The 25,168-nt window shown below is 44.1% G+C and overlaps 1 protein-coding gene across 2 annotated transcripts in view; it reads left to right on the top strand.

Moving 5' to 3' along the window:
• Window positions 1-25,168, top strand: part of LOC117608422 (band 7 protein AGAP004871) — a 126,611-nt gene that overhangs the window by 95,482 nt on the left and 5,961 nt on the right. Inside the window, exons 3-4 of one of the 2 annotated variants that reach the window (XM_076692478.1) lie at window positions 3,958-4,027; window positions 24,827-25,039. In XM_076692478.1, coding sequence (XP_076548593.1) covers window positions 24,853-25,039 — 187 coding nt within the window. In that variant the 5' untranslated portion in view covers window positions 3,958-4,027; window positions 24,827-24,852. Of the gene's footprint in view, window positions 1-3,957; window positions 4,028-23,910; window positions 24,165-24,826; window positions 25,040-25,168 lie in introns of those variants that run through there. The other variant, XM_034333512.2, reaches the window with a different exon arrangement.

Here is a 25,168-nt window from a genome sequence, read left to right on the forward strand (position 1 = left end):
CTTTCTTTGAAAAATTGCGAGTCAAAGAAAATCGTTACATCTCCAAAAGGAATGAACGAGTTAAATCAAAGAAAATGTCTACCGTGTCATAAATCGTTGACTCGTTTCCCTGGAAACGCGTGGAAAGTGCTTCTTGGATATTTCCTAAAATCTCGTTTGAGGAAGCAAGGGAGAATTTCAAATTTCAAATTAGCGAAAAGAAGTTGAAGTAAACGAACTGAAAAACTTTGCGCGCCATCAATTTTACTCGGAGAAATTTTAATGAATGAATCCCTTGGATATTCTAAACTTACCCAAATGCTGATTTATTATGAAAGTTGAAAAAGTGCGAAGATAAGCGACTACTAGCCTGTATTCGCGAGAACTCGGAACGCTCGATCGATTAATAGGGAACTCTCTTTCAACTTTTGTTCGTTGAACAAGAGCTTGCAGCTTTGACGATGATTAAAGAGCTACGAGCCATTAGTAGACACGGTAATGACGAGTACAAAAAATGGAAAAAAATTTGTGTATAATTCTATCACGGACGGCCGGGTTTCCATCTTCGAAAGCCTCATTTCCGCGCATTTGCCGCGATCACAAGGCACACGGCGCGACGTAACGCGAGGCAACGCGATGTAGACAGAACGGAAATGCGAAACCTACAGTGTTCGCACCACGTCCGATCCATATTGGCAGTGTCCTGCAATCCTGACACACGGTACGCTATGCCAGGCGAAATTGCGCGCGTGTGAACGCGTCCACCCTTTTTTTCTTTTTTGTTTCTCTTCTTTTTTCCCCGGGAATACAGAGCTTCGACTTTCTACGCGACCAGCGTCCACGAGCTTTCCCCCGTGCCGATTGGAGTGTCCGAGTTCCACGGAAAAACGGTGTCCGCGTAATTGGGAGGGACTCGACTGCACAGGCATTGATGAAATACCAAACAAAAGAGCGGAAAACGGGACGTTTCGAAAAACGTACCTAGGAAAAATGTTGGGAAAATTTGATATGCAGAAAAAGGGACCAACATTTTGCGCCGTAATGACTGCGTGATCGTAATTACAAGTTTAATAAGAACGAAACTTTAAATAAAAGTAAATACACCGTGAAAAGTTTCCGCGGATTTCGAGAAATGATGAACGCACCCGGGTAGACCTGGCAACGAATTATTTCCGAAACAAAAGGGAATACGAGTTACGGTGCACCGAACGATGCATTATTTTCAGTCGTGGCACGCGGCCGATATTTCAACAAAGCGACTTGTCCGAAACAATATTTTGACATTGTAACGCCGCGTCGAGCAACGTGACCGATTGAAAAGCTGACAAGCACCAAATTTTTCCGGCAAATCTGTATACGCGGCTTTTCCTCCGTCTCTTTCCACCCTTCGTTTTCCTCCCTTTTTGTTTTTTATTCTGTCGCCGCTAGCCGCCACATCTAACTCTCTGAAAGGCAGCACGAGGAGCTTTTTATGGAAAGATTTCACCATTATACTCTACTTATTTTAACCACAAATGGAAAGAAAAATCCAGAGTGTTGCTTAATACGATAATTAACGTGTTTAATTTTTTCGGAGAACGTCAGAATCATCAGCTTAAAATCAGTCAACACCTAACCTAACGTTATTTTTTCCTACGCGGGCTGAATCTGCGCAAAATTGCTCTGGCTAACGTGAAAATGGAAAGGTAGGAAAGATCAAAGCGCAAAAGGAAAGTAGAAAAGGCTGGTAGAAGAAATTGAAGTTGGAGCGGTAAAAAGAAGGGAAGCACGGAAAGGAAAGAAAGGCAATACATAGCAGGTATCGAAGAAGTAAGAAAGGAATGGTGAGAGGCTCGTAGAAGATTCAGCAAACAAGAAAAGAGGAAAAAGAGTGGTGAAAGTTTGGCGCGCCCAAGAAGAAGAAGAAGTAGAAAATAGGGGATGGAAGGGTCCCGTACGAGTGAATAGTAAGAGAGACAGAAGAGTAACGGTGGCGGAATGTTACGTTCCATTTCGTAGGACGGAATAAAACTTTCTATTCTAGAGAGTGGTAGGCGAGAACCGTAAGCACTCTTTGACCCTTGCTCGTTCTTCTTTCCAGCGTCGCGGTCACACCGCTTCACGGCGCGCCACGCCGGGCCGCGCCAGCCCGCTGAGAAAGAAAACTCTCATTTCGCTGTAAATTCCATCGAGTTTTATTGTCCCGTAGTGCGGGGTCGAAATGGCACGAGGACCGTGTCTCGTTTGGCTAAGCATATTTTTACTCGAACGTCGCTCGACCCCTTTGTAAAGCGCGTACATTTAATTCTCGTCTCGTCGTAAGTGAACCGACCTCGACAAAAGTGACTTTCCTTCGACGACAATTTTATTCGAGAAATTTTCATACAAAGTTATACATAGCAGAGGTATGCGTAAATTATTGTAAAGTTCAGACGAGGTAATGAAGTAATAATCTCCATATTTTATCTTCAAGCGTTTCCGTGTTTAAGATCCACGCTTCTATAAACATAACCAAATAGTGACGGAAAATATTGAAACTGCAAGTTTCCGGAGTGGTTTCTCGTTAGTTAACGGCGCAAACTTCGCGGTAGTTACTACTTTCTTCGCCGATAGGGCGTATAGGTGAGCAACCAGACTACCTCTCCTTTCCTTTCCTCCCTTATTCGTTCACCAGCTGAAATAGAGTCTTACAAAGTCGACTGCTTTATCGCGTGCCAAAGAGCCGCGAGAAATCGCCATCTTCCGAAACAGATTACCGCCAACTGATTTACTTTTACGACCGGCCAAACATCGAGGACTTACTGTCCCGACTATTCCCTCTGCTCAATCGAATTCAACCGATAGCGTTTCCAACACACCTTCCACGGCTGTCCTCTGAACCGTACTTTCATGAATCAGAAACATATTTTAAAAAAGCTTTGCTCTTTCTAGACTATTTCAATTCGAGGCGTTCATTTGAATTCTAAATCATAAACAGTACTAGACACGACAATTCCTACTGTGATAGCGAACGTGTTAAAGGACGGGGCATCTGGCTGACCTACATGTTCACTCGTAAGATTGAGAAGCGCAAAAACGGCTGGTACGTCTGCAACACAGTCGTTCCAGACGTAAGAGTGCATCGCTCGAGATAAGAAGAAGTCGGTGGAAGCGCGGCAGCCGCGATAAGAAGTTTCCTCGGTGCGGATTCGAGCGCAACCCCTACCTTCCCCATCCATTATTCATAATTCGACGAGGATTCCGGAAAAGCGACGTCAACAAGTAGCGGTCGCTTCTGTTCCGATGGAACGAGGTAAATCGAGAGCACACGATCGGCAACATCTGCTCGTCTGCCTGTAAACGTCTGTCTACGCTCGTTAACGTCGGACAAAGCGTCGACCGGTAATATCAGTTTTTCGATCCTTTCTCCCTGCAAAACGGTCGAATGTTATCAGAGTAGATAAGAAAAAGTTTATTGGCGATGGATCGGCTGAACAAAGACGGTCCCCTTCGAACCTCGATCCCTGCAGTATCGATTAAATAGGTCAGAAAAGGCGCGTTTTCTTCAGCTTTTCTTGAGCTCGCGGCAAGTGAATCGATTTTCCGACCACTTTAAATTCCTTCGAACGTCTTTGCTTTTCTTGGGCTCTCGATCGTATGTACCGAGAAATGTTTTTACGGAAGTAGCCTTCGGCTCTTTACGCGCATATCCTAACAGAGCCTCAAGCTTCCACGTTCCCAACTTCTTCCGTTTCAGTTACGTTTCGTTCATTCCTATGCTCTATTTTGTTAAATGCTGCACGTCGAGATTTATCTTAATGGTGAGTCGTAAAGGATCCACCAGGGTACAGTCCCTTTGCCCGGACAAGGCTCTGCGAAGACGGTATATAACCCCAGAGGGATCGTTCACGACAGCACCGGCTTAAAGCTGCGGCAGCTATGCACCCATCAGCGCCTCGCCGCTACCCTTATTCCTTCCATCGCTTATTTCATCACTGCCACTTTCCTATTCTGTTTCAGCCGCAACTCCGTGGAGATGAGAAGAGAATTCTGGCAGGTTCGTCAATTTTCCTCTGCCTCTCCGTATTTGGTAAGTACCCAAGATAAATACCTACTTAATTATAAAGGCACACCAACACCGTCGAGGATTTACCTCAACCAAAAAGAAAAATGGACAAATCCATCGATCCTTCGTGGACGACGATAAAGTATTATTCCATCAAAAATGCATCTCCCTAGGGAAGCGTGTTTGTATTTATCGTTTATCATTTTTTTTGTTTTTTTGTTTTCGCCGACGCGACGGTAGTGTAATAAAAATATCAGAGCGACGGAATAGATTCGCTGTCGGGCACTCGCGTCCTGTTTCCCGTTAGACGTTACGGGACCGGAAATGGCAAGCTGCTACTCGTTTCCTGTGTTTCCCGGATATTTGTAAAGCTTTTACCGTACCATCCAGCCAAGTTTTCTGGGTACATCTAGCTTTGTCGATCCACCGTACTGTTCCGGGATGCGCGTGCAACTTTTAACGAGAACGCTTTCACAAACTCGACGAAAGTTCTGGCGGTCGCTATCGAGCCTGAAGGACACGGGAACTTGGTGGTCGTAGGTCGTAGGTGTAAAGGAAAAAAAGAGAGAACGCGTTAGTCTAAAAATGAGAAGCATAGGCAATGAAAGCGTAGTTTTATTGCCGTTTTCTCACGGTTTCCACGACGAGGCTAGCGGTCCGAACTACTCGAGATAAGAAGGGCTTTATTAGAAGGGAGAAACCAGTCCGAGGATATAGCCGGCTCTCGGCTGGCTGCTCGGTGAACCAGGAAAAGACCCTTATCACGGCACGAGAAGCCGGTGAATAAATACAGTTTCACCAAGTTGCTGGCAGTGCTGAACTTTCCGATTCCTTCGAGCGTCGCGCGAGTTCGACAAAGACGGCTAGCTTGAAACTCCGAGGGAAGAAAACGAGACAGGGACACGCGTTTAACTCAACTATAACTTTCGCTTCCACCCCTTTCACCCCCCCACGATGTTTGTTTCCTTTTTCGCGCAGTCCCGTACACCTTCGATCGAACGATTCTCCGAATCAACCTCCTTTCTTCGTCTTCCTGTTTCATTTCGACGACTGCACACCTGGTGCCTTGTTTTGAAAAATTGTTCCCCACTCCGAACGATTATCCCTTTTAAACAGAGTGAAGTAGAGCGTTTCGAACGTTCGTCGACATTTTATTGCATTACACGCGACGTTTTTCTTCTTTTTAACGCGTCACTCGACGAAAAGCCGTTAATAGACTTGCCGATACTGGTGGTTATTGATTGGAAGCCGATAATAAGCCGCTGATGATTAATGGTTTGTCTGTAATCCGATCGATGTAATAGAATGTAGCTACGCTATAATTAACAGGACATTGATGGTATTGATGGTAATGAAATATTTGTGAGAAAAAGGACCGCTGGTCTCGGCCAACTAATTGGTCCAGACGGAAGAATTCATTCCCGCCGGACGTTTAATTATCCACTTTTTCCTAGCGTGTCCCGGCGGACACGCGAGTCACCAAGGTAACATGTGTTTTCGAAAGGTTAACGATCGATAAATTGCGAAACGATCGTAGTCACGGGTAACTAACTACTCGGCGCAGTGACTCGAAGGAAAACGGCCTCTTAATTTTGCAACGAATCGACCTGGGAGTTGGCTATCCTCCGAGGGTGTCTTAATTGCAACGGCTATCCGGCTTCGAGGCAGGAGAAAAGGGAACGAACACGGTAAGGAGTTAATTAAAATTGCGCATCGAGCAGAAAAAAGAGAAAAGGAAAGAAGAAGTCGAAGGGAATAGAGTGAGATCGGCTGAACGCGTTTCTTGCAACAGAGATGGCAAACGAGAGAAATTGTCAGATGAGAGGCAATCGTATCTAAGAAAATCGTCGCGAACGATACAAACAGGAGAAAACGAGGAAAATCAGAGGACGACGATTACGCTGGAGGATGATGAAAAAGGGAAAAGGGAAAAGCTGGATTAAAGGGGAAGATTCCGTATACGTGGCACAGGTGTTTGTTAAAAATTAAATATATTCCTAACGAGACTTTTAGGAATTGTTTAATTAACGTCTATCATTTGGAAGCAGGTATTTTTGAAAATAGACAATGTGTTAGTGGAGAAGAAGGAAGGTTTCGAAGCAATTTAAAGGATCGGTTGATGGCAATTATCGAAGATCGATGAAAGGATGGGATGAAGTTTCGTTTCGGGACAGGCAACGGTGAAGATTAGGTGGGCGTCGTGGTACAACGACGACGACGACGACGTCGCCGTCAGACCTACGAGACCTAGACGGTGAAGGCAGCATGCTAATGAACTCGTTCGTCGACGCAGTTTACCGTACGCGCTTTAATCAAAGAGCAACCGGCAATTACAATTATCCTGGGGATTTGTTGCGATTCCTCGCGCGTACGCTGTCCGCCCGAACGAACGAACGAACGAGCAACGGCGCGGCGTTTATCTCTCGCCTTTGACTTTTATTTGCCTCGTCGTTTTCCACCTCGTTTCCGTGAATCGTCATTGTCGTTGGAAAACTACCGGCCAGTCCACTGGGATCCCTTGTCTTTCTTTTACTTTCGGTTCTCAATTAATAGATAGTTCAACATTATAACGGTGTAATGAAACAACATTTTTCGATGCATTTCTACAGAGGAGAATGCCGAGAAAATTCTTGCCGTTAAATTTTGCCGAAAAACTTTTCCAACTAAAAGAAGCTCGAGCAGGAAACTTTCGCCAGTGTCTGTAACTCAAGCTCATCGCTTAAAGTTTTATCAAAGTATTTAACGCTGGTCGAGCGAGATTTCGAGCTATACGTGATATTTTACTGCAAAGAGTAGTCGTCTTAACAAGAGAGCCGCTCCTTTTTCGTTAAACGATACAACTGGAAAACGCGCAACGCTCGGAATGCGACTGGCTAAATTTCATTTATTAAGGAATTGTTTATGTTTACTAGCTGAAGGAGAAGGAAGCTTCTTTGATAGAGCTTGCTTGCTCTGAGTCAGCTTGGGGATAAATCGTGTACTTGCGTGGCGTGAAGTTTCACGAAAAGCCGAGAATTTCCCGAGTTGTTCAAGTGACACTCGACCCTTTACTACCTCCTAAAAAGGCCCTGTCCCCCTCCTCCTTGTCGTACGCTCGACGAAGCAAGAATCGATCTTCTTCTTCTTCTTCTTCTCCTCCTTGGTCTTCTATAAAATAAACCTTGTTTTGTGCTAAATCGAATCTTTTCGAGCATCACCATACAGCCGTTTTCCGCGGTGGTAAACGTAGCTACTCTACCGCGAGATAGTTTGCTTTTCTTAATGTGTCTGCTCGTAAAATTCGCATAAAAGCAATTTGCGAATGCTTCTCCTCGATCCACATTTCAATTTTACCACCTGTTCAAGTGTTAATTAATACCTCTCCTGTCGATACGCTGGTGATTTTGAACAAGTTTCCATAAAGCAAAACAAATAACTTTTCACATGATATTTCCGTTTTATTTACTCACAATCGGATGATTGCATTGGCAAACAAAGCAGTTAATCGTTGAGTAAATGAAACTCGTGTACGAATTTGAAGATATTCGTTAAAAATTGTTTGTTAATCAATCGAAACGAGCCGTTCAAAGTTGTGTAGGGTGAATGACGGATGACTGGAAAGGAAGTAGGTAACGGAGAGAAGAAAGGTCGGCAAAGCTTGCAAATCGAATCGAAGCAAAGCCGTCTTTGACGATAAATGGTTGACCATTGGAACAGCGGATCAAGGCTAGGAGCAAGAAGTTGCTTGACAATTTGAATATATCCAACTAATCGGCAAAGTGTCAGAACAAGCTGGGCCACGTAGCACGCATATACATATCCCAGGGGCCGATTGTGTTCGATTCTCGATAACTAGCTGGAACTTGCCAGAGACACGTGACCGAAATTTCTCGATTCAACGAGCGAAACTTTCCCGGAGATTGACGCTTTACCGTCTACCGCTGCATCTGCTTTGCCCTCGCCAGCTTTGCGCCACCATAAACTGCATCCCTTGTATCCGAAAACCGCTTCAGCTTCCATTAAACTTCATCCCTGACGCGAGAAGAGCCGAGTATTTATCGGCCGAACAGAAAGTTTCCGATTAAACGACACCTCTTCAACTTTCAACGTCAGCCAGCTGAATTTTTGCATTCCAGTTTATGAAGTGAAATTTCGAGAAAAGTAGGAAGCCGAGGCATCGCCAACTGGCGAGATTAACGAGTTGCGGCGCTTTTGGTGCGCGCAGAGAAACGAGCTCTACTCGATTCCCAAGAGGTAACCGTCGACCGAAAGAATTGCGCTTTCGTGGGGCGTATTCTGTCTAGATGAGCCGGCGAATAAAAATATTGTTTACGACCGAATAAAACTCGGTCCGTGTTTCCATCCAGCACCGGGCTACGAATAAAAGCTCGAGAGGAAAAAGGGATCGTCGAGGATCGTTGGTAGAGCAAAGTCGCGAAATGTAACACGGATGGTTCGCGTAAAACGAGATGAAACGAAGGCATTGAAGACTGGTGGGAATAAAATGGAAAAGAGGACCACCGAAACAAAGGCTCTGTTTTCCTTCCGTAACTCTTCGTCGATGGTAATCTACATGGAAAATAATTATTGTACGATTAAAGAATATTCCATCGTAAGAAATGAAGTTACGAAACGGAAATCGAACAAATCCCTGACAGAAGCGCGTTAATAATTTCGTTGGTTGCAAGCGGTGGCCAGGAATCGCAGAGAATGCCCGCGTAATTTCGCCGGCGCATAATTTAACCAGCTAGCTTCAGGGAAGATTATTCCGGCGGACGTGCAATATGATAATTCGAGCATTTCGATTTGCATAGAAACCAGAGACAGCCATGTTTTCTCGGTCATAAGCGACCGCTTCGTTAAGATGAAAGAAGCTTTTCGTATAATGTATCCAAGATTCGTGAAAGCAACGCCAGCAACGGTGTTCCTTGATTCCCGAGATCCATATTCATATATCTCGTCTCTTTTTCCATTCAACGATGTTGCTTTAGTTTTGAACACGCGTTGACCAGTCAGGCGCCACTGGTTTTCCGCTGAAAATTAAGTTGCTTCGCGTAATTAATGAACGTCCGATAATGAATTAGCTTATCGGCTGAATAGGGGGATGGAACGATGAACGATGAACGATGAACGATGAGCGATAGCTTTGTTAACGCATCACCTGTCGTTCAATATTTCCGGAAAATTGGATAAACTTTTCTGCATTTTAATATTACCAAACTGTTTTTGGTTGCATGAATATTTATTAACCGAAAAGCTAACGGCCGTAAGAATAATAATAACTGTGAAAAATGAATTTTGATTGAAATTAATCTTCTCGCTGAATGTTTCAACGACGAGAAGCGAGCGTGCTACTTCCAGCAGAAAGTGGCACCAATAATTCATAACCAGCGTATAGATCCCCACGCTCCGTAGGCGAAGAGGGTGAGAAAACTGTGCGAATTTCCCGCGATGCCTCGAAAACGCTAAAGAGCTATGAATGTTTAATGAAAACCGGATACTCGCAGGGAAATGCGGGCCGGCTTTTCGTCTATTGCTGATTTCATGAGAAAACTTCCGACCTGCTGGATACATTAATATCGTACCTCGGTCAGATATATGGCGTGCCGTGCCGTGCCGTGCCGTGCCGGATATGACTGTCCGTTTTTACACCGGATGTACCGTGAACGTCGACGAGATCTTATTGAAACACGGTGATATCGCGTTTGCCTGTAACAAAATCGCATGGGAACTTAACGGATCATATTATGCTTGCAACTAAATTCGCAAATTAATCCCTCTGCAGTACATTTCGGGCTGTTTCGAGGTAAAATACCCGGAAAGCTCTCGAATTTAGTTGCTAATTAAATAATTAGTAAATTAAACTTGGAAATTACCGTATTACGCTTCGAACTCGTACAGGCGAACAAAGTAAAGGGTTAAACGGAATTTCGCGATGCACGGTTTCGCGATAAAAATAATTGCCAAGCCAAAAGCCATCGTAAAAATAGTTGGAACTCCTTTGGCACTGTCTAGGGGCGGCAGAAATATAGGTACGTAGTTAAAAACGAGCAGTTCAAAGTGCTCGTCGAAAGAGAGGAAAGGAGGGTGGCGCAAAAACTTGGAAACGGCAAGCTTTATGAATGTTTAATGAAATCGTAATACTCTCGGTCGCTGCTACCTTGGCTTTCAACAATACTTATTTCGCAATAAAACTTTGCTTGTCCGTCCTCGAATCCCTGGCTTCCGGTGTCAGCCAACGACTTTCAAAAATGGTTCGTTTCACGCTATCCTCGAACGCGTAGCCGAAAATCGCGACAGGTTTTTTACCACCTCGTATTCTCCGTGAACACGATATTTCGCCTTCATTGCCGCTGCAAAAACTCTTTCGCTCAAGTTTACGATCGGTCCACGAATCTTTTAAAACTATGCAGTTGCTGGACTTGGAAAACGTAGCGCGTAATCAGCATTTCTCAAGTTGTATATCAAAAAATATACAACTAAAGTGATAGAAAAGTTGTTGATATTCGACTAGTCGGCGAACGACTTGCAATGCTATGCACAAACTATGCAACCGAATATATCCGCTTACTTATTGCGGCCAGACCTAGCAACTAGCAACGTAACAACGCGAACTCGGTACGGTCGTAAAGCCAAATCCTATTAGAAACTAAATCCTACCTGTCGAATCCTATCGCAATCCGAATCTCCTGAATCTACGGAGATTGTATTCGAAAAATCTATATATAGGTAGATAAAATAGAATGCCTCCTCGTATATTCTCGATTAACACCTGAACCCTTTCACCAAAAGCATATTATTACTATTACTGTCATATTAACGAAATAAACTGTCATAGTGCGAAAATAAAGAAGTTTCCAAGTCTCTATTTCGCTTATGTTGATAAAGATACTACCACAGTGGTGCAAAATAAACCTGCTTCGTGATTTGAACTAATGAGAAACGTCTGTGCGTTGTCGAAGGGGACGTGTAATCATAATTTAAAAGCATCTAAACAAATACGCGAGCCCGTGTAGGTACGCGGAGTAACGATATTTCTCGAGTGGTGCATCGTTCGACGCAGAGGGACGAGCTTGTTGGATTATTCGAGTAGTTTACGAGACGATGGAATCCAGGCTGCCGCTGAATATTTCGTTGAAAATACGGATATCAAGCCGTAAGTCGTAAGTGTTGGATGCGGCAACTTTTAACGACGATATCTTCAACAAACTCGGTTTGTTAACGAGTTACGAAAATAAACTCGATAATTAATACGGGGAATAACCGCGATACGAAAAGTTTTCGAGTCGGTTGGAAACAGCTCGTGTGCCTCTTTACCGATCTTCTTTCTAGCTGGTGAGAAAGAACACCGCAAAGAAATTGGGTGAAACTTTGAACTAACCCCGAAGCTTCCGAGGCAATTTCCTCCTGCCATCCTACCATTGTATCTCTTTCTTGGCTAAACATTATCGCGAACGAGCACCGCGATTCTTGGCTTCATTTCTGTTACAACCGCATGTAGTTTTCCCTTTACAGATACTATTAGCACTAATTTGAAGACCAAAACATTGACGATTCTGCTGTGATAGTGAACGTACCGAAACTACCTAGAAAATTTTATTCACGAAGAATTCATTGATGGATTATTTCGAAAATAGCGTCGACAGTAGGAGAAAATTTTCACCTCCGTAATATCCGTGGCGGTTTTCCGTGCCCAGAAATGATCGATACCTTGAAAAACGGTCCGCTCGTGTCCTGGAGGCCACTCTGAAAAAAAAAAATAAAAAATAAAAAACCGTCCAGCCGCGGTGGCAAGACGAGCAAAAAATGAGCAGGGGTTGCCGGTGGCGTCGCGAGAAGAGACGAAGCTGAAAGAGGGGGGGAGGGAAAAAATGAATTATGCGACGAATCGAAAATGCTGGTCACGATGGAACTCAAGGGTATTGTCCTGTCCTGTCTTCTTCTCTTCTTCTCTCTCCCTCTCTCTGTCGTCCGGTTCGCTTCCATTTTTCACTCTTTTCCTCGTTCACGGTTCGCCGTGGGAAAAGACGAGAAACGAGAAGAGGAAAGGCAGGAAAACGAGGCGACGAGCTATGATTTGTAGCGGAGCCGTCGGCCTGCTCCTCCGCCTGATGGATCGGCTATCTCTTCTGCTTACTTTCGTCCCTGCAAATAGGAACAAAGAAAGCGTAGCCGACGTTCCTCTGGTGACGTTTGTTTAACCTGTTAATTGGGAAAAATGAATCGCTGTCCGAACGATACTTAAATTCTATCCTGACCTGCTCGTTCGTAATACCTAGGGCTCGAAGAAAATACGAGGAAAAAGTTGATCGTCTAATGCATAACTGAATAGGTTCGCTAAAGGTGAAGATAGAGTTGACTTTCCAGCTGACTGTCGAATCCTGGCGTCTTAATAAGACAGCCAGCGACTCGGTGTAGCCAATAAGCCGAGGAGCTGTTCAGCAGGCAATTTAATATTCTAGCCGACCCCCTACGATACGTGTAGGATCTACACTGTAGATACAATATAGGGTGGAAAGAATTGTCGCGGCGCGGCGGGATATTATTATTCGGTATTGCACGCGGATACCGGTAGCAGGTTATGCATAAAAGAGGAGCTAGTTGTTTCGACTCGAATTGCTTTCCCGAGAATTTAATAAAGTGGGAAAACGACCTCATAAAAGAAGCCCGATTAATAGAAAATAATTCTTCTATTCCTCTGTCCTGATTCCTTATGATTTTTTCTTAAACCAACTACTTCGAAATCGGCTGTTCTTTCTTACGGTCTGTATTTAATAAAAAGGTTTCAATTTCAAGAGACAACGAGATTAAAAACGTTGCATAGGGTAGGTTGGTGGAAGGGAGGCTGGTGGTCAGCAGCATAATCCACGGCAGATAAAGGTGCATGAATTTTTCATGCAGCCCGTTAAACGCTTGGCCCGGGACGAATCACACGGGGCTAGATGCTCGAGGCTGGTGGAATTTCAGCGAGTCGCATTTGCGTGAAGCTGTAGCCACAGGAAGGACTTACCTCGAGAATGTTATCTTCCGTTTCCGCGCGATTCAGTCGCGGCGCGGCGCCGCAACGAGAATCCCAGATGTTCATGCATTTGCATTAAAATGCCACTAACCGCGGCTACCTTCTTTCAATGCTGTCGCACTGGATTTCGGTCTCCTCGCGAAAAAAGAAAAAATGAAAAAATGAAAAAAAAAAACGCCACTGCTTTCTGTTCAAATAAAGAACGATATTTAGCGGAAGTGGCTTGTGTCGGTGATTCTCCGCGTTGGATAACTTTTATACCTTCATCCCGCGACAAAGTTAAGGGGATAAACGTTTTAAACTGAGCGCGAAATACTGTTTCCTAAAAATAAGTTTTAACCTTACCGTTGTCTAGTTAAATTAATTACGGAAAGCATGTAATACAGGGTGTTTCTTCTCAACACTTTGTATTTTATGAGTGTAAAAGCTTTTAACGCGTTATATGCCCGTGAAACTTTAAGGTAACGCGCTGAATTTATTGTGCTCATTCAATTTCTTCTCCTTTCTTTCTTTTCTCCATTTCTCTTCCATAACGCGATGGCTATTAATGTATACGATACGATCAAAGTGTTTGCGCGCTACGCAATTTCAATTTGAAGCGATCGCGGTTACAACCGTTGCCGGCTATCAAAATATATTCTCCAATTTCCCTTCGCTCGACCATAGATAACAAACGGTTAAAGCCGATCGTTAAGAATTGAATTTTCAGTTACCGCAATGGTTTTTATCGAGCGATCCAGACAGTGGCGTGATTCAGTTGCGAAATCCTGATCTTTCAAAGGGTCCTTCCCACGCCTAGATGGAAACGGCGAAGGGGAGAAAACTCGAGAATACTCGTTCCCAAACGAATCATCGATCGATCAGGGTCGTTAAGCCAGCAATTTCGCAACGAGACAGATTCCAGCGTCCTTGTATTTTTCTCGATTTCCGTATACACTCGGAACGCGACTATTTCACCGTCGTCGTTGTCTCTCCTCTCCCACTCGCGTCTAGTCGCGGTCAGAATTTTCATCGCGCAAGGATAAAGAACGACGGCAAGCGTCAAACGAAGAGAGAACAGCCACGTTTTATTACCATTGTTGCATCCCGGTCACCCTCAATCGTTCATTGCAATGTATTGATAACGGTTTTCCATCAGCAACGTATTCATATCTAGGTTATTCCACGCTATTTCACCGATACCGGGTGAAATTGACTTTCCAACGGGGAACAAGGGTAGAAATGTAAAAAAAAAAAAAAAAAAAGAGAAAATAGATCGCGCACGAGTTATCGTGTTTCGAGCAACGAATTTTGATCGCCTGAAAGGATTCGTCCCTTTCCTTTCCTTACCTAGCATCAAAAAATAATCCTTGCAGCTAGAATTCGGTTAGATTTTTAGAGAGAATCCATCGAATCAAGTCAATCGTATTATCATAGAAAGAATCAACTTGTCAGCCACGCGAGGTAACATTTATCGAGCCCCGTATCCACGGTTCTGCCGCGTTTCAAGGAAAAACGATACCTTAGGGCGTCATCGAGCTTCGCAGCCGGAGAAATCCATGTCGTAGAGTTTGAATCGGCCGGTGGTCGGGGACGAAAGACGTTTAATGCTCGCCATCGATAATGTCGTCTGATCCTGGTCACCAGGGAGTACGCACTTAAAGAAGGAAGGAGGTAGAAAGGGTCGAGGCAAAGTTAGGGCAAGTGAAAAGATCTGGTGGAAAAAAGAGTGGAAGAGGAGGAAGGGAAAAAGGGGCACGAACTAATAGCAGTCAAACGATTAAAACTAACGACCCCCTTGCGCCACCGGGTTCATCCCCTGTTCACCCGTTGGCCAAGATTAACTGCGGAATGACGAGTGATTCGAGCAAATGAAAACACTCTGACTCAGGGACACCCCACCGTCTTTCTTCTTTTAATCAGTCTTTTCTATTAATCCCTTCTTCCTTGGTTAATTGTCTTCTTCCCCGTCCTATCTCACTCCCGTTGCTCGTTCTCCTCGTTTTCTGGAAACCGTTGGGAGAACCTTTATTGAATTAAATTAATCTTGCACGATATTTAAGATTTGAAGACTCCAATCTTCGCACGGTTGAGCTGTGATTACAGGAGAACCGCGCGATCTCGCGTCTGACCAATGTCAGACTCGTACTACTGAAATTCTACGTATCACCTCGTTCCGCTGTAATTACTCGACAAACTGAACTCATTGCGTTTTGAGCATTATAAATAATAACAGATAGTTTGTAAATCACTATGCAAACCCTAATTATACATTCAATTAACCGAACCTGTCGAATTCTCTTTTCAATAAGTTAATTTTCAGAAAAAGTACACGCGGTATTCTTCGCCAAACAAAAGCTACAATTTATCAAACAGAAGCACTCGTAACCCATGAAAAACAATTAGTTTCACCGGTGTTATTCGATATTTCAACTAAATGGAGATCTACTTTTTCGAATCGCGAAACAGCTTGATAACAACGTCGGGAATAGTTAACTCGCATCCTGTAATTTCAACGAGGCAAAGTGTTGGACCATTTCCCTCGTACCGTGTACAATGGAACAGAATTTCGATGGAATATTGTGAAATAACGTTTAAACATCAAAGTCGCTCGGTGCATCGAAACGTATAGATATACATATTATACGTACAAAGAATCGGATATTGTTGAACGAATCATTTTTTGCCCGTGTGGGTAAAACGTTCCGACGAATTCGTCGTTGTTTATCGAGATAATAGCGTGTTTTTTAACGTATCACCGTGAACGAAAATCCAAAAAGCTTGCATTTTTGATCGTATTAACGCCTGGTCGGATTTCGCTGGCCGTTCATCGATCTTCGCATAACGGCTAGAAAGTTGCCAGGTCATCGGTGACCCGAACCAGAAGAAACTTGAGAGAAAAGTTTGCGAGTTCGTTCGACGACAGAAAAGGGAATCTTGTCATAAATTATTCGAAAGCTCGGAATTTTCATTCGTTTCGTAATATTCCATGCCCGCGGTTCCGTTTTCTACAGGGAAAACGGATAAGGAAATATTATTTGCTCGCCTACATCTTCTTTTGCCTACGAGCTTCTTTACTTCAAACAACGTTAAGATAGGAAAAATATTGACTCGACGGGATGATACATATTTCTTAGACTCAATTCAGCATACCATATATCGTTTTAAATCAAAGTAAAGTCGTTATTTCTTCGCGTTGAAGAATTCACCGTTCTAGTTAAGCCCCGTTTTGACTTGTGCTTCTTATCCTCGGAATGGAGCTACTAATAACTGTCTTCGAATGTCTAACGCGTTAGCTGGCTGCTGGTAGATTGTACCTGAGAGAAATGAAGGCCGTGTTAAGGTGAAATGGAAAGAGTCGTTCGTTTGAAAATTTAATCATAGTCCGAAACTAAGAATATCGTCGGGCTAATAACGTAGACAGACGGGTGGAAATGGAGAAAGGGGGGTCAAGAAGGTTACGGGGGTTAATGTAAGGTGAGGGAATGTTAATCTCGTCGGAGCAAGAAAGGGAAAGAAATCGCTCTCCGGGGGATATAAGCAAGGAAAAAAGAATGGAGGAGGGTGCAGTCGGTTTGACTTGTAGATTCCCTAGCTGGAATTAGCTGCCCCAGGCTGTAATTTTACTAATTTAATTCTTTCTCTTAATGCTAAGTAGTTTCGTTGATCTTAGTTTAAAAGATCCACCGGTAATGACTTGGAATCAAGCGTGCCATCACCGTTCCTCAGCCTGCCATCAATTATCTTTCGATCGGATTGCTGGAAAATAATAAATTTAAACTCGATCTCGATTTGTAGGTAGCTTTTGATGGTGGAAAGACGAGCGAGTTGAATGTAGGTTACTCGCAAATGAACCACGAGATCATTGCGGCTTGCATGTACGTGGAAAATCCGAGCTGCTTTTCGTTCCGACCATTTGCTTGCAGCCGCCGCTGAATTCAGTTATAATTTTGAACGCTGCTGTCCGAGCGTATTTAACGAGACGCGCTACCAGTAATGAAAGAGAATTCCATTCATTATTCCCCTCGAGCGCGTAAACGACGATCCGTCAACTCTAACGATCCTAAAGAATAAAACGACACGGTGGATTTCGTTAATGACTTTTAGCGATGGTCCTGGCTAATCTGAGCCCCGTTGAAAGAAACCTCAAGTTCAATTTCGATTCATCATCCGAAGTCATTGTTTATTCTATCACGTTGTACGTAGATACAAAGGTAGCAAAGTCGGTCAAAGTAGGTTGGGAACTAGCGGAAGTCGAGGAGAAGGGTCGATGTTCCTTTGTTGAGTGTTAGTTGGCAGCGATAGTTTCAGAACCGACAAAGACAGGAACCGGCACGCGTGTTGGTTAATCCGGTTTTCTCCGATTTACTGCTCTCGCATGCGGCGCAGAGGAAACAGCATTGTTGAGGCAATACGTGCAGGGCTTACCGTCAAACATCCCTCGGACGGGATTAGCCTACCGGCCACCGCCTCCTCCTAATTATCCCGACCGACCACCACCCCAGCCTTCTCATGGCTAACAATAACTTTGCACAATTTGCTTTACCTCTTGATAAAACTCGGCTGAATTGGTTTGCCTGGCAAACAATCTGATCGGTAAAATAATAACATGGGAGGATAGGGGCGAGCCGGAAGTAGCGCGTCGGTTGAATATTACGCTATTATCGCGAGCTGCCATGGGAAATCGATCACGGATATACATACGTGGTACTCGATGTGCAGCTGCATAAATCGCATTCCAGCCGCGTTCGCGGTGCAACGCGGCCCGTTGATTTTGCGTTCTGCGGCCTAGTTGGACAACCCGTTGACCACATCGAGGCCCGACCATTGTTATTAAGCGACGGCAACTGCAACGAGGCTCGCGACTCACCGCGACAAGACCAACCAGATTTTCAAACCCCCTCCTCTTACTACATATACATACATATACTTGCATGTAGTAAAAGTATCGAAACGAAAACCGTAGAATCGGACGTGACGTTTTTTCTATCAGGAATTTTCGAGCGACTCGTACAGCACGAAAAATCATGACAATTTAATTATTATCGTATAGAACGGTGACTGTAGAGAATGACGTGCAACGTTTATTAAAATAATTCAACGAAGCGGCGGTGGAACAGGTGAGACGCATTATCTCTTTGTTTAATTTCATCCGTACCTCTGTTATTATTGATGAATAAATCGAACGACTAATTGAGTATTCGGAATGATACGTTCCAACCGTAGAAATCGACGTTAATTAATAATCTCGTTCGATTTCTGAATCAGCGGCGTTCTCGCGATACCTTTAGCATCGTTAAAAAGTGCAAATGATGATGATTTTGAAAATTCATTTGACGGAAATGCGGATAACGAAGCTCTTTGTGGAAAGATTTTCTATGAAACACCATTGGATCGTCGCAAAGCGTTTAATCAAGCTCGACGTCAGAGAACGTCCGCGCTGATTTCGATGCTTGGACGGCTAATTTCGCTTGGACGATACAGGATACAGGATACAGAGGCGCGGTCGTGTATGTAAAGCGGGTACGACGCAGGAGGCGGCTATCGGCCACGTCCTGACCGGAAGATCCTCGACGAGAGTAGCACGTAGCAGCCATTAGACGAGATCGGGAGGCACAGTGAATGCTCGACGATCGACCTGTAAACGTTTAGTAGAATGGTCAGCCGGCCAATATTATCTTGAATCATCCTTAACGAGCTGCGAGTCCTCGTGGCCGATAATGGTATCAGACCGGTCCCTTTCGACGTTCCACCAGCATGTGCGATACTTCGTACTCGATCGGCCGTACGCTTCCATCGCATGCACACATGTTCCAGGGAATTTGGTTGTTTAGCATCGGGCTTCCTTTGAATTTGCTTTCAATTAAACCACTCTCTCTGATAACGTTGCAATTTCCGAGAAACGGATTCCTTTCAAATACCTTGTGGAAAATAAAAACGACCACAGCTAAACGGAAACCAAACGAAATGAAACTTGGCTCTTATCCTCGAAGCTGGAAATGATGCTACGCGTTTCCGATCACGTTCATTCGCGTGATTTGCTCGACAAACGTTTCCAGATGATTATCGCAACGGGCGATACCACGCCCGCGATGTTCGCGTACTGACCAAAACACGCGCGGCTTTCGACCAGTCTACCTCAGATCTGATTATGCGATTCCCAAACCGCGCGATTCCATCGTCGATGTCTCTCTGTTTGCTCTGAATATCGTTGGAACAGCCATTGCGGTTTTGCATACGTGTGGATAACGTATAGCGTTTGCATATCATCCTGAAATGAGAACATTAGAATTTGTAACAAATTATACGCGATGAAAAGGCAAAGAAAATAATGCATCGAAGGAAGAGTAAATGGCAGTGCAGGTGTAAGTGAAAGATGTACGATCGTGGTAGAAGGATAAAGAGACGGAGAAGGGTTAACAACGTGATCAAGGTTCAAGCACTCCCACAGGATAGCCACATCGGCTGGCCTATACTTTCTCAACCCTTCCCTTATCGCGCACAGCTATTCCTGAACGTTCGTCGTGTGTAATTCGACTGGAATGACGAATATTTTGAAAAGAAACTCCTTTAAAGTTATTCCCTGCATTACGCGTTAAAGTATATATAAACGAACGGTTTAATAAATCATTCATTTTCATTACTCTTGTACACTTGCTTATGCTTCTTTTAAGCCTACCTGTTGCGTCTTCTATTCAAGTACGCTTCGCCGCTGGTAAACATATTCGATACCTGTTACCTCCTTGACAGCTTGCAATTACTTAAAGGCCGATTTTCATGAAATTTATGGAAAGCACTATTCGAGGATGAAATTGCACCAATATACATAGTATATAGATCGATTGAGACGTTGAACGCCTTATAAAATTGCTGTCTCCTTTTCCCCTTTCATTGGAGTAATTAAAAAATGTTCTTTCTTTCGAAAAATTCCAACTAAATTGGCTACTTTCGCGTGTAAGAGATAGAGTCTGTTAGTCGAGAGTTTATCGACTGGTCCAGTAAGAGAGTCTGCACGAAACACGCTTTATCTTCCTTTTATCTGTCTCCCTTTCCATAGAACACCACCGGCATCGTGTAATACAAATAACAAGCCGCAGCTGGAAGAACCCTTGTAACCGCATAAATCTCACCCCTCCTCTATCCTTGGTTACATAACACCGGATTTACTAGCCCGCAAAGTTTACGCAGTCAAGCAAGGGAGGGTTAAAGAATCGCCGTCGTACGAGCCACCCTAACTTCCTGCTCGTTTCCTTCTCCCGTAACACCTAGTTATCCTGCGGATTTACTCTAGCAGCAACGAGCGTATACAGAGGTTACAAACACCAGCAGGGATATCGCAACGGGGTTGGCCAACGTCGGCTGGATCGTCAATCACCGATCACCGATCCCCGATCCCTGGATAGCCGGTGTACACCGGTAGGAGGTACTTTGCTTCGCAGGATTTACACTGTTCTTGGCTTTTCGCCCCTTCCAATCGATGCCACCCTCGCCCTATGTCTGACGCCTCGGTACAATGCGACTAAAAAGTAACCGCATCCCAATTTCATGAAAATGATCGCAAAGTATTCAGAGGAGAATTCTGTGCCCACGTTTCCACGATAGCTTATACAATTTTTCAACCATCTCGTTCCAATGCAACCATACATTTTCTCGACGAAATACGGTAAAAACGAAACGGACCGAAACTTTTGATCTGTAGTGTATAATAGTGGAGAAAAGGTCGTCGATGAAGCTGGTGCTCGGTGCTCGGTGCTCGTCGAAAGATTCAGCCCCGTGTCGAGTAAATACGGGGACACTTACCGTTTCAGCTCTTAGATGCCGTCGTTCTACAATACCTCCAAACGAGAGTAATTTCGTTGTCCTTTATTAGCGGCGAATCAAAATGTTTCCCCGCGGGACGTCGAATAAATTGCTTCGTAACGAGGGACCCGGAATTTCATGGGAATAATAAGATCCAGACAAAGCGACCTCGGGATTGCATTGCGAAACGTTGAAGCGAATGAAACGGCACAGCTTGCGAAAGTGGAATGAACCGCGTGGTACGTCGTCAAAGCGCAACTTTAACGTGCTAGAATAATCACGGACATTATGCTCGTACGTTATATGTATGTACCTACGCGCAGAAACATTCCCCGACCAGATTTGCGTCGAATGGACGAAACGTTAGTTGCCTGCCTGTCTAACCTCTATTACGCTGCTAAATTAATTGAATTTTAATCTCTCGCAGGAATATAGTCTATAGATTGGAACGGTATGTGTACCGAGGTCGAAAGGAGCATTTTTGATTCCATTAGCAGAGCTGCGAAGGGTTTCACCTCCGTTCGCTAGTAGTTACTGTCCTCGCGATTACGTTATCATCGGCATGCAATTAATTCTCATTTCGTGCTGGAGTTCACGGTGCGGCTATTTCGAATGCGGCCGATTGCGTTGTCGATGGAACGACGCGTTGCTTCGAAGTGGCGCGCCCTCCGCGTTGTTGCACCTGCATCCTAATCCTATGTACAGGGTGTTCCCGATATACAGAGGGCATCTATTAAACGCCGACAATCACCGCCGCGCCTCGAAACAACGATATTTCCAACGTTACAACTTCCAGCCATGCAATTCCCATGAATTGGAATACGCGCGATTGCTCCGTCAGATCGATATAACGCATTCCCCAATTCGTAGATTGCGAATCACAAAATTCTTTTCAATCTGGATCATCCGCTTCGCATTAGAAAAAAAAAAAAAAAACACTGGTTGCATCGTCGCAATTTAGGTATTAATGTTATTAGTGGGTCGTCAAAGCAAACGCGGAGTCCGCGGTCAACGCGATTACCGACCGATAACCAAAGCGCACAATCAATTACGGCCACCGAGCAGGGAGTTAATTATCACGATGAGAATTCAGTAGCAAGCTAGATGCTAACTCGTAAAGGTAACGAGCAGTGAAAGCAATGATGAGGAGACATTTGTCAAGGGATCGTAGATCAATCACAGTCGTTTCTGCAACTGTCGCGTTCCACGGAAGTTTATGGGATGGTAATCTCTGCTTTGAGATTGACTCGTTAAAAATCATGGAAAATTGAAGCTACTTTAGCGTTATAGCGCGACTACCGTGAAATAGGTCTAATATTCACATATACGATCCAGGGAGGAGGTGATCATCGAGCAAATACGACATTATCTCGCGTGTAATCTAGACACGGAGCTTCTTAGTCATTAGAAGCAGCGTCGGCTTACGGGTGTATCCGGTGGCTGATTATTATTAATGGACTGAACGTAAAGGCGATGGGGGAACCGGATGTTGACGTTTACGAGGTCGTGCACAAACGCGCTCCACCCACGTATTCTCTCGCCTCTCTAATACGCGTGAAAGAACCTTGTAATCTTGCATATAAAATATCAAAAGTCCTATTCAACGTAATTTCATTAGTTTGCAATAACAAAGACGTCGCGTAAACTGTACTTTTAAAAGCGGAGCATACAGAAAAACGAGCTGAATATGCGTAATCTGTATAAAACGAGTAATCGTAGCAGATAATAGATGCGCATAATTGAAGCATTTTCGGTATTTCGCTTCGAAAAAGCAAACGTATGAATATATGATTACACTAATTAGTATGTATAAGTGATCGCGTTGATACGCAAACGCGAGTTCGTTCGCATTCAATTGATCGATGGAAATATGTTTGGAGCATCGTTCGGCGGCCTCTAAAAAAGACACTCCCAGATGAAGTTAGGTCTTCTGCACGCAAAGAAAATGAGAATTTTTGTTAGACAATCTCCCATCAACTGAACCAGTTAACGCGTTGTTAATGACTATAGGAAAATGGAATTGTTACGATTCGTTGAAATGACGTGAAATAATTGTGCGATCGGCAATATTAATTGGGACAAATTCTTCTCGATCAAACGATTCGTTAATTTTGTACGTTTTAACGCGAATTCCCCGATATTTCCGGGGCAGATGGAGCGGCCACGTATCAAAGTGGCAATTATTTCGTTAAAATATCAGGAAGCGAGGCGATTCGACTAATTTGCATGCACCGACGAACTTTATTTCAAGCTATTTGCGAATGGACCCTGCTCGACCGGTTGGGAAATTGCGATACCGTGTACACCGTCGTTAATGATAATTATGACAATGATGCTGTTGACGAGCGCGGCAGCACCTGAATGAAATAATCGAATGAATGAATAATCGCGCAGAAAGAAAAAAAAAAAAGAAAAGTACAAACTGTTTCCCTCTTAAATTGTTTCCATCTAGAATCACGTCGAAAACTGAACTCGTAAGCAATGTGGGCCGAGAAAGTCTGCTCGCGTAAAGGGGAAGAAATTGTTTGTACACGGCCGTGTTGTTAATAACACGATCCGACAGACTAAGGCAGACCGCGGTACATAAAGCCGAAACGTTCATAAACCAACGGCTCTAAGAATAACAATTAGGAGATGAGTCAGGCTGGATGGTGGTGGTGATGAAACGTATCTTGCATAACTTACACGCGTGCCTAAAGAATTACGAGGCTATTATGGTACGTGTTACTGATCGCTGATGAACCCTAACATTGATGGGTCAATAATACAAGTGTGTACAGATGAACTGTAACATATTAATTAGCACGAAGAGAAAAAGCAAGAGGTCCGAGAACGACGACCAGAGAAGAATTCTCTGCGTTTCGTCGATCCACGACGACCAATTACTCATTATGTATATAAACATCGAGCGTGTTCGTAAGCCGTGAGGAGGGTTAATTTGGTAGAGGTTTGTGGTGTTGCGGTGGCCGCGTGTGGTAACATCCAGCCAGCCGGACGCGTCTCTCGTCGTGCTTGCTCGCTTCCAATCCACCTCTCGATCGAATCTTCCAGCTTCCTTGCTATTACGGTAGACCGTAGGCGAATCTTAAGCTAGATTTGCGAGTTCCCTTAGTAGCCCGGTCGCCTCCACCGCGAACGGTTTCGCGAGTTACGAACCTTTCCTCGATGGCTCCATGTTCGATCACGTTTCATAAATGAACCGCAAAAGATTAGTGGTGCGTAATAAAAGATAAGAGGAATCTTCTTAATTTAATGTACAATTTCGATCCAACAACCATCAGCTGGCCGGACAAGGAAGGATAAAGGAATTTTTTTGCTGGCTTTCGGTATGGTGCACTACGGATGCACGAAAACCGACAGCGGTGGAATCGAATGCTTCGTTGAGTTCAGTGAGACACCACGTAGCTCGATATCGTTCTCTCGTTGCTATTGTTAAGAACCTATCTGAAAGCCGGAACAACGAAAAAATAAAACTCCTTTTTGCCTCTGATCTGCATGAAAAGCCATTGATCGTTCTCGGTAGCCGACACTTTGGTCCAACGATTATTCGCAACTTACTGCGAAAGCTGTTCACAATGAACGAATTCGTTTTATATTGGCTTCCTCGTGGATCAGGTTGTCTAATAGAAACCTGCGTAGTTTGAAAATTAACTTCGATACAAAGGAAAACGCGGAATGCACGGGATGGCGGGATGAAATTAATGAGAAAGTCTGTCGACGGGGGGACGAGATAGTCGAATTACTTTTCTGGCAGCAATGTTCCATTTCACGCGCAATTTACCGAGGACGATCCGAACGAAAGGTCTTTGCATGATTGCTTTTGCAACGCGCCACCCTCGAAAAGGGAGCAATGGCAAGAAATCGTTAAGCGTATAAACCAATGACAAATCACCCTATACCGTGTCCATTAATTATAATGCTTCCCGCAGAATTCCACTTACCGAGAAAGTAATCCATCTCGAATCGTCGCGGTTCAAGATGCGCGCGTTATTCTTTACTTTCATCTTTTCGTTTCCTCTCGCTGACACTGTTTGTTGGGAAAACAGAGGAATCTACGGTGACCGGCTCGCAAATGACGGAAGAGAAGAAAGTCGGCGCTATGACGAGATTCATCGAGGTTCTTGCAACCATAGGATCCTTTTTGCTAGTACTCGTTACCCTTCCCTTCTCTCTCTGCTTCACGTTCAAGGTTGTGCAAGAGTACGAAAGGGCTGTCGTGTTTAGAATGGGTCGCTTAAAGGGAGCAGCTTACGGTCCAGGTAAATACCAGCCGTCAATTTCCGAGATCTACTACTACCTGAAATTCACTATCAAATGTTACAAATTGCTGTAAAATAATTAATCCGACGTCATTGTTCGATGATACAGAACGAATGTATGAAATTCGA

This window comes from Osmia lignaria, chromosome 15 (genome assembly GCF_051020975.1).
Source record: "Osmia lignaria lignaria isolate PbOS001 chromosome 15, iyOsmLign1, whole genome shotgun sequence".
Taxonomy (NCBI): Eukaryota; Metazoa; Arthropoda; class Insecta; order Hymenoptera; family Megachilidae; genus Osmia; species Osmia lignaria.